This window comes from Osmerus eperlanus, unplaced genomic scaffold (assembly GCF_963692335.1).
Source record: "Osmerus eperlanus unplaced genomic scaffold, fOsmEpe2.1 SCAFFOLD_655, whole genome shotgun sequence".
Lineage (NCBI taxonomy): Eukaryota > Metazoa > Chordata > Actinopteri > Osmeriformes > Osmeridae > Osmerus > Osmerus eperlanus.
In genome coordinates this window covers 1-16,657 of record NW_026911665.1, presented here as the reverse complement: position 1 = coordinate 16,657, position 16,657 = coordinate 1, and the positions used below count along the sequence as shown (strand labels likewise).

The 16,657-nt window shown below is 49.7% G+C and overlaps 2 protein-coding genes across 2 annotated transcripts; both read left to right on the top strand.

Annotated features, from left to right (window-relative positions):
- Positions 1 to 6,495: 6,495 nt before the first annotated feature.
- Positions 6,496 to 11,864, top strand: LOC134016421 (fatty acid 2-hydroxylase-like; the record flags this gene model as incomplete). The annotated part of the gene is made up of 6 exons (XM_062455788.1): positions 6,496 to 6,655; positions 8,190 to 8,332; positions 8,509 to 8,609; positions 8,723 to 8,895; positions 9,106 to 9,358; positions 9,487 to 11,864. Coding segments are annotated over 6 exons (898 nt in total), but the record flags the coding sequence as incomplete, so codon positions are not given.
- An 811-nt stretch (positions 11,865 to 12,675) lies between these two features.
- On the top strand, positions 12,676 to 16,649 carry LOC134016423 (anoctamin-10-like; the record flags this gene model as incomplete). Its single annotated transcript, XM_062455789.1, is given in 17 exon segments — positions 12,676 to 13,668; positions 13,771 to 13,993; positions 14,299 to 14,321; positions 14,323 to 14,370; positions 14,373 to 14,402; positions 14,405 to 14,472; positions 14,767 to 14,918; positions 15,210 to 15,329; positions 15,416 to 15,583; positions 15,586 to 15,690; positions 15,693 to 15,838; positions 15,840 to 15,908; positions 15,911 to 16,003; positions 16,006 to 16,063; positions 16,407 to 16,441; positions 16,443 to 16,463; positions 16,617 to 16,649. Coding segments are annotated over 16 exon segments (1,386 nt in total), but the record flags the coding sequence as incomplete, so codon positions are not given.
- Positions 16,650 to 16,657: the final 8 nt, after the last annotated feature.

Genomic DNA, 16,657 nt, shown 5'->3' with positions numbered 1-16,657 from the left:
GAAAGGCAGAGGGAGGAGAGGAGGAGGGGTGGAGGATGGGAGGGAGGGAGGAGTGGGGGGTTGTGGGAGAGGGAGGGAGGGAGGGGGAAGGAGGAGAGGGACGGTAGCGTTTTGTTTCTCAGAGGGGACAGCGTGAGCGTATGTTTGTGAGGGTAGATTGATTAAAGCGCTTGGGTAAACACAGCATCTGCAACTGGTCCTCGCTCTCTGAGGGGGACGGACTGGGATGAAGGGATGGAGGGACGGAGGGAAGAACTGAAGGAGGAGGAACGACAGACAGGAGAGGGAGGGGCTAGGGGCGCGAGCAGCAGACTCGAAAGGGCTACAGGTAACATCAGCCGAACAGACGACGTATGGTGCATATGTCCATCGGGTGTCCTGAAGTCTGTTAGAGAGAGACAGGTGAAGAGAGGGAGAGAGAAAGGGAGGGATGGGGAGAGAGAGAGAGAACAAGAGGCCGTCAGAGAAGAGCGTATGTAAGAAAGGGCACACAAAACACAGCCAGGAAGATAAGATAATCTTTCTTATCCCTCCTACTTTCTCTATGAGGAACAGTACAGGTACATGACACAATAACACACAACACTTTGCCCGTCGGTGAGAAATGCCCAAACACCTATGTGGAACCGCCACAGGACAGACTTAGGCCACGGCGTCAGTCCTGATAGGACGAGTTCTCACTGAGCATTCTCTCTTTCTCCTTTCACTCGGTGAACATCACACCGCTCTATACGTACGGCCTGAGGCTCTTTAGATAGCTAGTAGACAGTAGCTAGCAGGACCGTGCTCAGTTACGATATCGTCGTGTATTCCCTTTGAAGGATAGTAACATGATTACGCCATGCTTTGCCTTAGAAGGAGTATTCGACAGTAACTGTTGACATGTTCACTCCAGTATATATAAGTCACTGTAACCTACCCACTTCATTCATTCGACCACCAAGTGCTAGGCACGGATGGACCAGTGATTCCTGGCCTGCAACATCTGGTCAATCCTTTTTATTGATAGTTGTTAAGTGTTTTCTCTGTCACCGGTTGAACATCCTCGGCAACAAGTCCTTACTCTTACAGCCACTGACATTATACACCCTCTGAAAGGTAAATCGGCCGGCTGTGTGTTTCCAACCTGATGTGTGGTGGGGACGACATCTGTGTGTGTGAGTGTATGTGTGTGGGATGGTGTGCGTGTATGTGTTTGTGTGTGTGTGTGGGGGGGAGGGGACTATGAATGAGCAGCCGAGCCTTCCTTCAGATGGAATCCGACATCTACCTACAAGTCACTGGTGCAGTATCTGCTCATCCAATACCACATCTGTGATGCAACATGCCCCGCAAAACACACGACAGATTGGAATCCTTTCAGGATGTACAGTGTGGCGTCCGTTCACTGCCACAGTGACAGAGAGACAGGGACGAGAGACAGAGAGACAGAGAGAGAGAGACAGAGAGAGAGAGAGAGAGAGAGAGAGAGAGAGAGAGAGAGAGAGAGAGAGAGAGAGAGAGAGAGAGAGAGAGAGAGAGAGTGAAAGCCACTGGTTGGAGATGATGATCTTACTAGAAACACGCACACACGCACACTAACACACACACTCACACACGCACCCAGACATATACACACTCTTGATCTCTCTCCACCCTCCTCCGTGAAAAGAGCAGAGGGTGGAAGTGGAAATACAGGTTTCAGAATCAATGTTCAAACAATCAGAGCAGCTGGGTAGTTTAGTCTAGTTAGTCTCTCAAACACAGTTTAAACCAAGTGTGTGTGTTATTAGCCAACATCTTACACTCAGACCATTTCAGCCAATGACAAGTACAACTAAATATTGGTGGATCAGTTGAGTGAGTCTAAATGGCCTTTTAATCTAGTTGGAGTATTTGCTAACTTTGCTGACGTTAGATAGCGAACATTTAACCCTAACCCTGAGTGGTCTCCATGACAGGTGTCTGGTTTTTCTCTCCTTGAATAATACACTCGCTCCAAGGGAGTGTTTATACTGTAATATTAATAATACAATAATCACCACAGCCAATGGACCCAACAAATGGTTCCAGTTTCTTTATTGGCTGCTGTGTGTGCATGTGTGTGTCCATTCCCAGGTCGGTGGTTCAACAAATGAATCATATGTTTATGGCGGTAGGAGCTGTGTGATGGATGACTGCGCCATTGGGGTGTGTGTGTATTTGTGTGTGCGTGAGAGAGGAAAATTTATTAAAATAGTTTTAACCCAGGTCATATTTTATGTGGGTGTCTCGGCTTGCACATATTCCCACAGTGCTTGTGTGTGTGTGTGAGAGTGTGTGTGTGGTGTGCGTGTGTGTCTGTGTGTGATGAGAGCTGGGAGGTAGTTTGTTATCTCAGTCACACTCTCAGCCTCACGGTGTACAGTACCCTAGCACAGGTATGCTACCTATCAACCATTAACCACACCGGTCACATGACCTTCCTCCAGGGCCCTGTCTGGATGAGCACAATCAATGTCTCTCTGGACCCAGATACACTCTGTTACCATGACTACCGGACCAGAGGTTCATGAACAAACGCGGGACGTTAGCATATCACCTGGAAAACACCCCACCCCCTCCACTCTCCCCCTCCACTCGCCCTCCCCACCTCCCCTCGTCCATCCCCCACCCCCTCTCTTTTCCTCCCCCCTCTCCCTCGCCCCTCCCCTCCCTTGTGCTGAGGGCTGGTGACTGGTGACAGGAGGGGCATGTGCTGATGAGGCTGTTGAAGGCTGTGATTGCTGTTTCATAGGGCAGTGATAGCCTGGACCTTATGAACACTGCTATATACTCACAGCAGTAAACGGGGTTGATAACGGGAATGCCAAATGATGGGTGTTGTTGTCTTTTGTCCTTGAGCTGATTAGCTAACCCTAACCCTTAACTGTAGAGGATCAACGGCTTACAGAGATGCAGTTTAGTTCAGATAGTAGTATTGTTTCATTCAGAGTCATTGTTTGAGGTTGATCTCTCCTCTCTGTTCATGCTTGCTCTGTTTCGAACGTACCAGCCCGGACCAGGCTCTTCTTGTTTTCTTTTCTTTCTATCTCTCATTTGTTTACTCCCTCGTTCCCCTCTTCTCCTCCTCCTCCTCCTCCTCCTCCTCCTCCTCCTCCTCCTCCTCCTCCTCCTCCTCCTCCTCCTTCTCTTCAAACAAAAGTTGTTTGAGACAATGTCTCAGAGTGTCTCTCCATGACCCCTCTAATCTCCTCTACTGTCAACACAGGCCTGCTTGTCCCCTCTCTCTCTCTCTCTCTCTCTCTCTCTCTCTCTCTCTCTCTCTCTCTCTCTCTCTCTCTCTCTCTCTCTCTCTCTCTCTCTCTCTCTCTCTCTCTCTCTCTCTCTTACACACGCTATGGTGAATTACAATATAGTGTATGTACACATGTATACTAAAGTATTTCAAGAATTTGTGTTTGGCCTGTCTCACGATTGACACTTGTTGGGCTCTGATCAGTAAGTTTGTTGTGATGGTAACTTTAGTGATGGATGGTCCCAGTGTGGCTGTTCCTCTCAGGGCTCCTGACAGTGGGCCCTGCAGAAGTGGCCTGGCCTGGCCTGGCCTGTCACTGAGTGAAAGGTTGCCAATGGGGATGTGAAAGGCAGGGTTAGAGGTGTGTAAAATACACACATGATCTCAGGCTCGAACAATACCTGAATGACGAGCAGGTGACCTCTGTCACCGTGACATGCATTCCACACGCTCCTTTCATTCAAGTTTCAAATATCAACCGCCAGTCCTGGAGGTGGCGTGGAGGAAAGAGGGAGGTAGGGGAGAGAGGGGGAACAGCAAGAGATGGAGGGATGAAGGGGGAGGGATGAAGATAGAGAGATAAACAAAAAGACAGAAGGAGCTGATAGTCCTCCTGCCCCCTGGTTCCCTAGAGACCTGTTGTCATGGTGAGGCTTACCGAAGTGTCTCAATGGAAGGCAGGTGTGTGTGTGTCTCTGCATCATAAACCAGGTATATGTAACCACCCACAGCTCAGCTCCCCTGTTCTGGGGTGAAGGTCAGTATCAGAATATCCACAGGGAGAAGCTACGCAGTCTAGTAAGACCACAGCCTCCAACCCCAAGTATCCAGCCCCCAGCCCCCTGCCTCAAGCCCCCCAACATCCATCCCCTGAGCATCCAGCCCCCAACATCCAGCCTCCAGACCCCAGACCCCAGCCTCCAGCCCCTAGCCTCAAGCCCTCAGCCTCCAGCCCCCAGCCCAGACCCGGCGCCATACATAAATTCACGGACGGGCATGCCATTGTTTTTTGGGGGGCACAAATTAAATAAATCTCATCATGTAACATAATCTTAATTATCTTCCAAATGAACATTTAATGAATTCATACAGGTTTACACGTATAACATATTTTATTTGGTATTGAAAAAGGTAAGTCATGGACAACTAGCCTATCATTGCGCAGAATTGGCTAACACAGAAAATAAAAAGAGGAGCGTTAGGCCTCTTGAACCGAAAAGCATCAACTTAGAAACAGCCTAAATCGTGTGGTATAATATTAAGCTCAATTACCTCCCAAGTGAACTTTGAATTTGTCTAACGGTATCAAAATAACACATATCGTATTGAAACAGATAAAGCATGGACAACTATTGGGCACAACCACCATAGGCATGGGCCAATACAGCATATAAATAGAGGGCTAATTGCGTTAGCCTAAATCATGGACAACATTGCGATACTAAATAAAAACAGGGAGAATAATGTAGGCTTTGGCAATCATTAAGCATCTTAATCACAAGTATTAACGTAACATTTTTATTACATTTGGGGTGTTTTTGAGGGTGTTTGTTTTACTGTCCCTCAACTTACATTTACATTTAGTCATTTAGCAGACGCTCTTATCCGGAGCGACTTACAGTAAGTACAGGGACATTCCCCCGAGGCAAGTAGGGTGAAGTGCCTTGCCCAAGGACACAACGTCAGTTGGCATGACCGGGAATCGAACTGGCAACCTTCGGATTACTAGCCCGATTCCCTAACCGCTCAGCCACCTGACTCTCCACTTCAGTTCTTCAGTAAAAAAAAAAAGGCTAGTCCGTCCAGTGCGGGCACAGCTGACTCTGGGGTCGGGCTCGGCCCCTTAAAGCCCGCCCATAACACCGGGACTGCCCCAGCCTCCAACCACTATGTTTCATTTCCTCTATATGTAGCCTGTCATGGGTCATGTAGCTCATTATGTAGCAGGAAGGCTACCTAGCTCATAGTAACTATAAGAGTAGCTATAACTACACCTGTTTGTTTACCCTGCGTCATTGGAGAATACACAGCTGGCTGGCTGTCAGGGCAGCACCAGGGTGCAGGTTTGCTCAACATGAGAGACATGAAAGAGAGAGAGAGAGAGCATCAACGTGACTGGAATTGTCATAGTCACCCAACAGCAGTATGCTTGACGTCCTGTCGGCCATGCCTCTGATACCCAGGCACTACTAAACCCTTCTCTGGAAGTTGTAAACTGGGTTGGGAGATTTACTGTCTGTCAGGCTTGGTCAACGTAAAACAGAGGAACAAGCTAATATTTCACTCTCACCAAGCTCCAACCCTAACCCTCCAACCCTAACCCTATCCCTCTCACCAAGCTCCAACCCTAACCCTAACCCTCCAACCCTAACCCTATCCCTCTCACCAAGCTCCAACCCTAACCCTAACCCTCCAACCCTAACCCTATCCCTCTCACCAAGCTCCAACCCTAACCCTAACCCTCCAACCCCACACCTAACCCTCTTACCAAGCTCCAACCCTAACCCTAACCCTCCAACCCTAACCCTCTCACCAAGCTCCAACCCTAACCCCTAACCCTCCAACCCTAACCTTAACCCTCTCATCAAGCTCCAAGCTAATAACCCTAACCCTGCAACCCTAACCCTCTCACCAAGCTCCAACCGTAACCCTAACCCTGCTCCCCTCCAACTCTCCCCAAGTGTATTCAGGGAATACAGAAGATAATACAAGTAGCCAGGATTTCATCATGCTCCAGGTTGTTCCATGCCTTTAACATTCCACTGGGAACCGTTATGATTGAAGTACAGCGAGATCCCCATGTCCCCAGGAAGAAGCAGGACCAGCATGCACTGCTGTGTGGTTATCATGTTATTTAGACCACCTCGCTACACAGGGCAAAGGTCCCATCTGATAAGCCATGTGGGCTCTCTGACTCACACAGTCAACACTGGACTCTGCCGGGGACATGGAACCAGGCCTGGGCCTTGTGACTGTCCAACACCACCGGGCCAGTTGATTGGTCATGCTCACTGCACTGGAACCAATGGATCCAGTGGATCCAACCCACTTTGCTTCATTCAAATAGTTGAATGTGGTTCACCTCTGAGCCATATTTAAGTGTAGTAGGTTTCAGGGTGGTTGTGGGAGTGTTGGCACATAACCAGTCAAACCAGATGACAGAAGCAATTTTTCTCCCCGTGTTCTGCATGTTGAACGTCTCTCTCTAGCGTTCTCCTGTGTCCGTCCGTGTTCTGTAGAGAGCAACAGGGTGTGTGGCCGACCCTGACGTTGTCCTGTGTTCCGTGTTTCTCCTGTGTTGTGCAGACGGTGAGAGAGAGGAGGAAGGCCCCAGAGCACACGGCCCAGGAGGAAGAGCCGTCCCCTCTCAGCAAATGCAGCCAAGTGGACCTGGACACGGTGAGAACGGGGGGAGACACCCAGGGAGGGAAGGAGAGAGGGAGGCCAGAGGGAAGAGAGAGAGAGAGAGAGAGAGAGAGAGAGAGAGAGAGAGAGAGAGAGAGAGAGAGAGAGAGAGAGAGAGAGAGAGAGAGAGAGAGAGAGAGGAGGGGGTTTCGGAAAGAGAGTCGGTGAAAGAGATTTCCAAAGAGGGCGGAAATGTGGGAAAACGAAAAAGCGAGCTGACAAGATGAAAAGAAGAAAGGGAGAAAGAGAATGATTGACCAGAAGGGGAGTGTGTGTGTGTGTGTGTGAGAGAGAGAGACAGGGGGAGGGTAATTGATTTGTAGGTCATTCACCCAGTGGTGCGTATACCACATGGGTGACATGGAGGAGAGAGAGAAGGGGTGAGACGAGGGGTGAGAAAAGAGGATGGTTTTTTTGGATGAGGAGATTCTGGTTCGGTCGATGCTTCAAAATAGTGAGAGGAGACAGACAGGTAGAGGGGAGGGCAGACAGGTGGAGAGGACAGACAGGTGGAGGAGAGGAGTGACAGGTAGAGGGGAAGACAGACAGATGCCTTTGTTCTTACAAACAGATAGTTCAGCTTCCAGGCACGTTATTCAATCAGACCTGTCCTTTTACTCAAGGTCCAGGTGTGTGTGTGTGTTTATGTGACATGTTTAACACTGTGTTTAGCACCTTTATCCAAAGATTCTCTTTTCTTTTGACACTCATATTATTTCAAACTGACAATCTCCACTAACTCATCCCTCCACTTTACCCAAACAAAACTTGGATTGTTTAACTATAGGACACAGGCAGACATACAACCCACTGTATAACATTATAACTGAGGGGGGGTGCACGGCTTTTGCATTCCTCATCCTCTGAGTCAACATGCCAACTGAGTGAAGAGGGTAATACATTTCATTCATGTGATTCAGGGTCAGGTGACTGGAAAGTTTAGTAACCCTCTCATCCAGAGATAAAATCACCCCTTAAACGCTGTGTGTAAAAATCTTAGCAGCTGAAGAACAACTATACACACACCTGCCTGTCTCTCCACTGCCCCTTGCTGGACAGACAGGGCAGGGCCGCCATAACTCTGTACGAGGGCCAGTCCTACCTGTGAGGTGTCACCTGTCACATGGGTGTAGTAAACACGAGTGTGTGAGCTACCACACCCAGCCATTCACTGCCGTTGCGAAACTCCCAAGCTCTTACGTGAGTTGCACCATGTTGACCTGAAGGGAAGGGCGGGGAAGGTGTATGTTGACCAAGATTACTTCTAACTGACCCTTTTAACAATGTAAACACGCACGTGTGTGTGATGCATGTACGTATGTGCGTGTCGGCCCTGTGTAATAATTGGTTTTGGTGATTTATGGCTGTCATCGTTCATGCTTACATTAGCTGTTCAAAGATTACACAGCACCAGCCCAGAGATTCTCTGTGTCAGAGTCCATTTGTGGAGTTGTGTGATGTCATGGTTACATCAAGCAGTTCCCTGACCTACCAGATCTACCCCCCCCCCCCCCCCCCCCCCCTCCAGGACCTGGTGGACTGGCGCAAGCCCCTGGCCTGGCAGGTGGGCTACCTGGGGGAAAAATATGACACCTGGGTCCACCAGCCTGTGGACCGGCCAATCAGACTCTTTGGGAACGAGTTCCTAGAGGCCAGCACCAAGACCTCATGGTGAGACACCCACATGCACTTTCGCACGTACGCACTTTCGCATGCACACAAACGCATACACACACAAACACATGTACACACCCATATAAATGGATACACATTATTATTTTATGTACCTTTGTTCTGTCATTCAGTTACATACATGTGTGTGTGTGTGTGTGCATGTGTGTGTGTAGGTATATGGTACCAATAGTGTGGGTGCCAGTCATTCTGTATCTCAGCTGGTATTGCTATACCACCCTGGCTCAAGGAGCAACACGACTGTTTATGGACACAGGTAACACAAACGCACACACACACGGCAGATAATCATCCTTATCATTACATGGTCATGTTGAAGAAGCTAACCCTCTGTCTGTGTGTGTATGTGTGTGTGTGGCCTCATCCCAGACTATTCCATCCTGGTCCATAAGTACAGCTTTCCCTTCATCTTTGTGCTGGGAATGTTCATGTGGTCGTTTGTTGAGTACTGCATCCATCGCTTCGTGTTCCATATGCGTCCTCCTGCGCACAACTATTACCTCATCACCATCCACTTCCTGCTGCACGGCCAGCACCATAAGGTGAGAGACACACACCCACAGTCACATGCACGCAAACACACTCGCACGCGCGCGCATGCATGCACACTCGCGCACACATACACGTACTCATGCAAAATCTTCCTTTTGAAGCAACACACCTGCCCTTCCCTCTCTCTCTGTTCTTCCCTTCCTTCATCTCTTTTCATCCCTCCATCTCCCCCCCCCCATCCCCTCTCTCCCTCCCCTCAGTCTCCCTTTGATGGCTCTCGGCTGGTTTTCCCTCCGGGCCTGGCGTCGGTGGTTGTCGGCAGCTTCTACCTGCTGCTGCGTCATGCTCTGCCGGAGGGCCTGGGCGTGTCGCTGTTTGTGGGGGGTCTGTGTGGCTACGTGGTGTACGATATGATCCACTACTACCTGCACTACGGCTCGCCCAACAGGGGCTCCTACATGTACGGCCTCAAGGCCTACCACGTCAAACACCACTTTGAGCACCAACAAGCAGGCGAGTGGAACACACCCATGCACACAAACGTGGAACGCACATGACGAGCACACCTTTTCGGACATATACTGACACGCGCATACTCACTAACAGTGTCGCCGTGTGACCTCCCTCTGTTCTCCTTACAGGTTTTGGGATCACCACCACATTCTGGGACCATCCCTTCAACACAGTCATCCCTGAACAGACTTTCTAGAACCCACATTCTTTCTAGCACTCCCCACCCAGGGTCGGACTGGCCGTCGGGAGAGTCGGGAGATTTCCAGAACGGCCGTTCAAATGGTCGCGGCATAATGAAAAAATAAAGAATATATAATAATAAAAATACACGATCGTGGGCCGGTCTGCGTTTCAAAATCCCGGGCCGTTTTTCAGTCCCAGTCCAGACCTGCCCACACCACAACACAGTCATCCAGGAACAAACCGTCTTGAACCCAAATTCTTTCCAGAACCCCTCAATTCATCATCATCCCCAGAACAAACCTTGGACAACTCATATTTATTCTAAAAAAAAAAACACCCCCCACCCCAACATAGTCATCCTTGAACATATTTCTTATACACCCCCAACACAGTCATCCCTGAACAGACCATCTAGAACACCCCCCCACACTCCTTCTCATTTAACTATAGAACGTTTACAGAAATTGGAGCCTTGCAACACCACGGTTCAGCCGTATAGGAACGACTCCACTCTACCATTGAAGACAAAGAGAGGAAATGTCAGCAGTGAAAGTGTTGGAGGGAGTGTGAAAGTGACGGAGAGAGGGGGGAGAGTGAGCGAAGCGGTCCTTCTATAACAGGAGACAAAAGAAGGGTATAGAAAAATGGGGGAAAGAATACGTTTCCCCTGGTCTTAACAGGTTTCATGTTTCGCAGAGGACCAGTGAGTTGGTCTCTGATCTGTCTGCTGTGGATACCGCAATGTTGTTAACTCAACCCCAGTCACCTTTCACACCCACACAGTCGACTTCCTGGAGATAGCTGCGCTTCTCATGTCCATTTCATATCTTGTCTAGCACATCCAGTCTCATGCACTTGGATGGCAGAAGTTCCTTGAATGTACTGGTGTGTGGTCTGGGTTTACACAGGAGCTTGTGTCTCACAATCTGTCATGGCCATAATGAGTCTTTATATATTCTTATCATAACTGTATATTTTCAACATTTGTCTGTTTTCATAAATGTATAGAAATATATTGTAGATATACAATACAACGCGTTGCACAGGGGAGAGTCTGTCTCCATTCTGTGTGTTTTAATGAAGGGTGTCATGTATGAAGGATGAGTTTCTTGGGGAGTGAAAAAGAGAGAGACAGAAACAGACAGAGAGGGAGACAGAGAGACAGAGGGAGAATAATAGACATCTTAATCGATGTGTCTACATGTGTGTTGTCATGGTTACAGAGACGAGATGAGGGCTTGAGGCTGGGCCAGTGAGACCCTTCTCTCATGGGGGAGGACAGTATCGCAGGGGGGGCATAGGGACCCCACTATAGGTGCCCGTGGTGATGCCTGCAAAATGACGATCTAGGATCTGAGTGGCAGGCAGGGGTCCTCTCTCCAGGCCACGGCGGATCCTCAGCTCCTCTCTGAACCAGGAAGTAGCTTCTGTCCCAGAACCAGGAAGTAGCTTCTGTCCCAGAACCAGGAAGTAGCTTCTGTCCCAGAACCAGGAAGTAGCTTCAGACACACCCTAACCCCAACCCCAGAGAACCCCAGGATGGCTCAGCCTGTTGAGAGATATGTCGAAGGACGATACGTCTGAGCATATATTAATTAAATTTTTCCCTGATTTGGCTTTGAAGACTCGTATTACAATAGAGAGGATGTCCAAGTCATTATTTGTACCTTGTGCTTCAAACAACTTTTATAAGTCAATTCTTAATTATTTTGTGATGCTCTTGATGAAAATGACGAGAAGGATGAAGATGAAAATGATGTAATGTTGAAAACTGGTAGAGGTTAGGCTAAAGTGGTTCTAGTCCTGCCTACTTCTTGTCCATGGTTCCCAGCTCTACTCATGGAGAACCGATGGGAGAACAGATGTGTGTGGAGGTTATTGTTCCATGTCAGCACCGTTTCCTGATAGCCCATCTCAGTATGCAGCACCAGCTTTACAACATCATGGCAACATTTCTCCAACGAAGATTTTCATGCTGTAAATCTTTCAGGAAACTCATCTGGTTGTCATTGGTTGTTCTTGCTGAGTGTGGTGTTATTGCTGGGCAGGATCTAAAGCTATGAGACCTTGGCTCAACAATAGCGCCATCTGCTTGGGTGTAGAAGTAATACAGACAGATATATTTATGTATATTTATATATAATATAAACATGTAAGCTTAGATTTTTCAAAGCAAAATGAAAATGATTTCCATTGAATCAAATATTTTAATAAGTGGTCTTTTTTTCTTGGCCTTGCAAAAATCGGTTTACTTACAATATATTTGTAACTGTTGCAGATGCAGATGCAGATACATGTAAATAAATGTCAGGTATATTTCTGATGACTGTGTTCGGAGTCTCTTCATGCTCTGTTATATTTCCCACACATCTTTCACTCTCAAAGGCAGCCTGGCTGACTAGTGCTTCAGAATCCTGTTCATGTTCTCATGGGGAGTCAGGTGGCTGAGCAGTTAGGGAAGCGGGCTAGTAATCAGAAGGTTGCCAGTTCGATTCCTGGCCGTGCCAAATGACGTTGTGTCCTTGGGCTAGGCACTTCACCCTACTTGCCTCGGGGGTATGTCCCTGTACTTACTGTAAGTTGCTCTGGATAAGAGCGTCTGCTAAATTACTAAATGTAAATGTAAATGTTCTACTGGATCTCCCTGTACGGCACACAACCTCCACAACATGTTTCAGATGCACACACGGACACACTTGCACACACACACATGCAGAAATGTACTTCAGTGACGGGAATTCAGTCCCGATCTGGCATGACCACACCGTGATGATGCAGAACGTTTGGTGTATAATGTTGGTGTTTAATGTACAGTATGTACTTTCTGTACATTCAACTTTTTAGACATACTGTATGAATCAATCGTATTTACAGTATCTTTCTTCTTTATTCAGACCACAAGTCCATCTCAAAAGATGTGATGTCAAGTATTGCGTAGAACTTGTTTTTCCAAAAGGGTGTGGTGACATTTGGATGACAGGCTTTAGGACCCAGGTCTGCAGTGGTTGGGACGCCCCTGAAAGGAATAGGAAACCAAGTCGCCCACACCCTCTGGGCCAGGGAGAAGTTGAACTGCATTCCTCCCAGCACAGTTCTGCATCCACAGGACACAGACGCGGAGCGTGTAAGTGTGTTTGTGTTACTGTGTTTGTGTTGGCTTATGTGACACCATGGCTATCTACAGCATCGTCACTTTGGCTTCATAACAACTGTGTTTCTGTGTGTGGAGGCTGGAATAGTTGCAGAATCAGCAGACGTCCAGGTCTCTCTCTCTTGTTCCCTGTCTCTGTCTCTCTCTCTCTCTTTGTGAATTGTCCCTCTGAGACCCGTATGTAGCTGGTATCTTGTTGTGCTGCAGTTCAGTTCCAGGAAGTGGAGACAAACACATTTCTCTCTGCAGCCTATCGATGTAAGCCAGTGGTCTGTGCGCTCGTCTTTCACACCTCTGTTCTTCCTTCCTGTCCTGTTATTTTTCTGCATCTAACACTCTGTTCTGTTCTCTAGTATCCGCCCTGTGTTTATGGCATTGGTGGTGAAACACACGACTGGTCTTAGTCTGTTTCACTCTCTCTGTGTGTCTCCCTTTCTGCCTGTCTCTCTCTCTCCTCTCTCCTCTCTCCTCTCTCCCTCTCTCCTCTCTCCCTGTCTCACTCTCTACCTCTCTCCTCTAATCTATCTCCTTGTCTCACTCTCTCCCTCTCTCCTCTCTCCTCTTTCCCTGTCTCACTCTCTCCCTCTCTCCTCTCTCCTCTTTCCCTGTCTCACTCTCTCCCTCTCTCCTCTCTCCTCTCTCCCTGTCTCCCTATCTGCCTGTCTCCCTCTTTACCTGTGTGTCCCAGCCTGTTGCTATTCACATAGCATGTACGTGTAATATCTAACAGAATAGATGAACTTTAGACCCATACTGGTGCTTTAGTGATTCTGGTTGTCATAACTCCGCGTCACATGCAAATAAATGTTCTTGCGTGTGTGTGAGAGAGATTAGACAGCCATCATGTAAATGTGTGCTGTCGTGTCAGAGCTGAAGAAGGGTTATCACTGTCCTCCTCAAGCTTTCTCATGTTCCTGAGGAACAGCCTGTTGCTGAACTTCCTGGAAGGCTGTTGGGCAAAACTTCTGTGTGTAAGGTGTGTATGCGGTGTGTGTGTGTGTGTGTTTGCAGGGGGTTCGAAAACATACACTTCTAGTGCAGTATACTGACCGTCACAGTATCGCCTCTCCACATGCAGGTTGCTATGACAACGCCAGGGGACGTCGATGGTGATGACGGGGTGGGGAGGAAGAAGGTGGGAGCGGCAGTGTTGGACCCGGGGGCGTGGTCCAAGGTCAGCTGTCCCTGCTGCCTGTCGGACAGGGTGGAGCCTCTGGTTCTGATCCAACTGAGAGAGGAGGTCCATCCAGACACCAAGCGATGGTTCATCTCCCGGATAGAGGCCTCCAATAAGGATGGAGGTGAGAGGTCAACGAGGGATCACCAGGGATAGCAGGGGTTGAACCCTCTGGCTGACTGAACAGGATCAGTGTATGCAGTGGCTTGAGTTGATCCTCACTCCACCTCCCCCTCCCATCCCACCTCCCCCCCCCTTTCCACTACCTCTATCCCTCCACCCTTTCATCCCTTAACCTTAATTATAACTACACCACCCCCCCCCCCTGACCTTCACCCCCACTCCTCCACTTCCACCCCCATCCGTTCACCATTGAACCCTTCGTCCTGCCCCTTCACCATCCTCCATCCCTCCCACTTCCACCCCCAGGAGCTCAGCTGCTGGCCCACCCAGGGGGAGGACGAGGACGGGGAGGTGATCGTGCTGTCAGCCCCTCGCTGCGCAGTCTCCTCAGGGCCACGGAGGAGCTGGGGACTTTTGTAAGCCCTACAGTGACGGGGAGATGACTGCCTTCTCCTACCACGACAGGCAGAGCTTCAAAAAACACTGGTGAGATTAGGCCTACACTTTAAACCAAACATGACTTGGATTTAAGAGACAGATTCAAGTACTCCACAGCACAGAATACATTTGATATACAATGTATAGATCTCACACAGCATCTATCTATCCATCTACCCATCTACCCCATCCATCTTCCCTCTCTCTCTCTCTCTCTCTCTCTCTCTCTCTCTCTCTCTCTCTCTCTCTCTCTCCTCTCTCACTCTCTCTCTCTCTCTCTCTCTCCTCTCTCTCTCTCTCTCTCTCTCTCTCTCTCTCTCTCCATCCGTCTCTGTCTGTAGATGACATGCAGGCGTTCCTCACGCTGGCGGAGCGTCAGTACATCATCAAGTATGAGCTGGACTCTCTGAGGGCCCCGGAAGGACCTGATCATCCCTGGGCTGCCTGACGACCGGGGCCAGCTGAGGTCCCCGCCAGAACATCTGTGAGTGTCTCTCTGCGTCAGCATGGCCACCTTCCTCACTCCTTCACTCCTTCACTCCTTCACTCCCTCACTCCAGGGCCTGAACCAGGGTCCTCTGAGTCCTCACCAACTTTCATGTTTTCATCACGAACATCTCTTCAGCCAGCTACACCACCGAAAAGCCGGCTATTCCATGGTGTGGGTGGAAGTGTTCTCGTGGTCTTTGCGACCTACATGGCATCTCTCTTCATGTTTCTCTCTCATGGTCTCTCTCTGCCTATCTCTCCCGCCTCCACACTGTGGTGGTGCTGTGTAGGTCAGAAGCTGCAGAAGGCAGGAGTGATCCTGGACATCGTGCCCATCCACCACCAGCAGACCTTAGACCAGCTGGGAAAATCCTGGTACTCTGGTACACAGGTGTGGGGTCAGCCCCTAGGTAAGGAAGGGCACACACACACATGAAAGTAGACACAACCGCACAACAAAGGCACAACCTTCCCTAAAGCCTCTCTCCCGGCACAGACGCCATCCAGGCGTATTTCGGCGGCAGCGTGGGTTTCTACTTCAGCTTCCTGGACTTCTACACCTGGGCTCTGGTTCCCCCCGCTCTCGTGGGCGTGGCCGTGATGCTGTTCCTTCCTGGGGGCGGGGGCGACGGACTCGGCCAAGTCCCCTCAGCGGCGGCGGCGGAGGAGGAGGCGAGGCGGGGCTGGCTATGAGTGGCTACATGGTGCAGGCCGTCTTCAGCATGGTGTGGTCCACCATCTTCATGGAGCTGTGGAAGAGACGGAGCTCCCGCCCTCTCCCCACTGCTGGGGCGTGTTGAGCCTGGCGGAGCGCTTCGCCGAGCCCACGCCCCCGGGCTTCCAGGGAACCCTGGGGGTGAACCCGGTGACGAAGCGGGTGGAGCCCCTCTTTCCGGAGTGGCGTCGGCAGATGCGGGTGGGGGCTGGTGTCCCTTCCCGTGGTGGTGCTGTTCCTGGGGCTGGTGCTGATGGGCATGGCGGGGTTCTACCAGGGGGGAGACGCTGGCGAAGCAGCTGCACCAGGACTGGGGGGTCCCTGCTGTCTGGAGCCCTGCTGTACCTGCCCTCCATGCTGCACATCGTCTAACACCAACATGCTCCAGCACGCTTTACGGCCGAGTGGCCCTCAAACTGACGGAATGGGGTGAGAGAGGAAGGAGGGTGGGAGGAAGGGAGGAAGATGGAGAGGGGAGAAGGATAGAAAGGGAGGATGGGATGGAGAAAGAGGGAGGGATGGAGAGGAGTCTGTTAAGGTATAATTATGGAGGTAGAAGGAGGGCGGGCGGAGGGGGAGTAAGGGATGCGAGTAGAGGGAGGGTGGATATAAAGGGATGGAGGGGCGGTGAGGTTGATAGTAAAGTCAAAGATCACAGAGATAATCAAAACTAATTGCAAAACATTTGTTAAGAATGGATATTTGTTATGATCATCCATGTGTCGTAAAGACACCACATGATCACTGATGTATCTCTGTTCTAACCTGCTAGAGAACCACAGGGAGGAGTCATCCTTCCAGAATCACCCACACCTCCAAAGTTCTGATGGTCAGTGATCCTCCTCCTCCTCCCCTCTCCTATTTTCTCACGTCAGAGTTGGAGAGGAACGCAATTAACGTGGTTTTTGAATACAACCAGGTGATGCACGATAACATATTAATTCCTATTTAAACCATTACCCCCCCCACCCCCCTTTTACAGTTCAGTTTCTTTAACTACTTTGCCGTGCTGTTCCACATCGC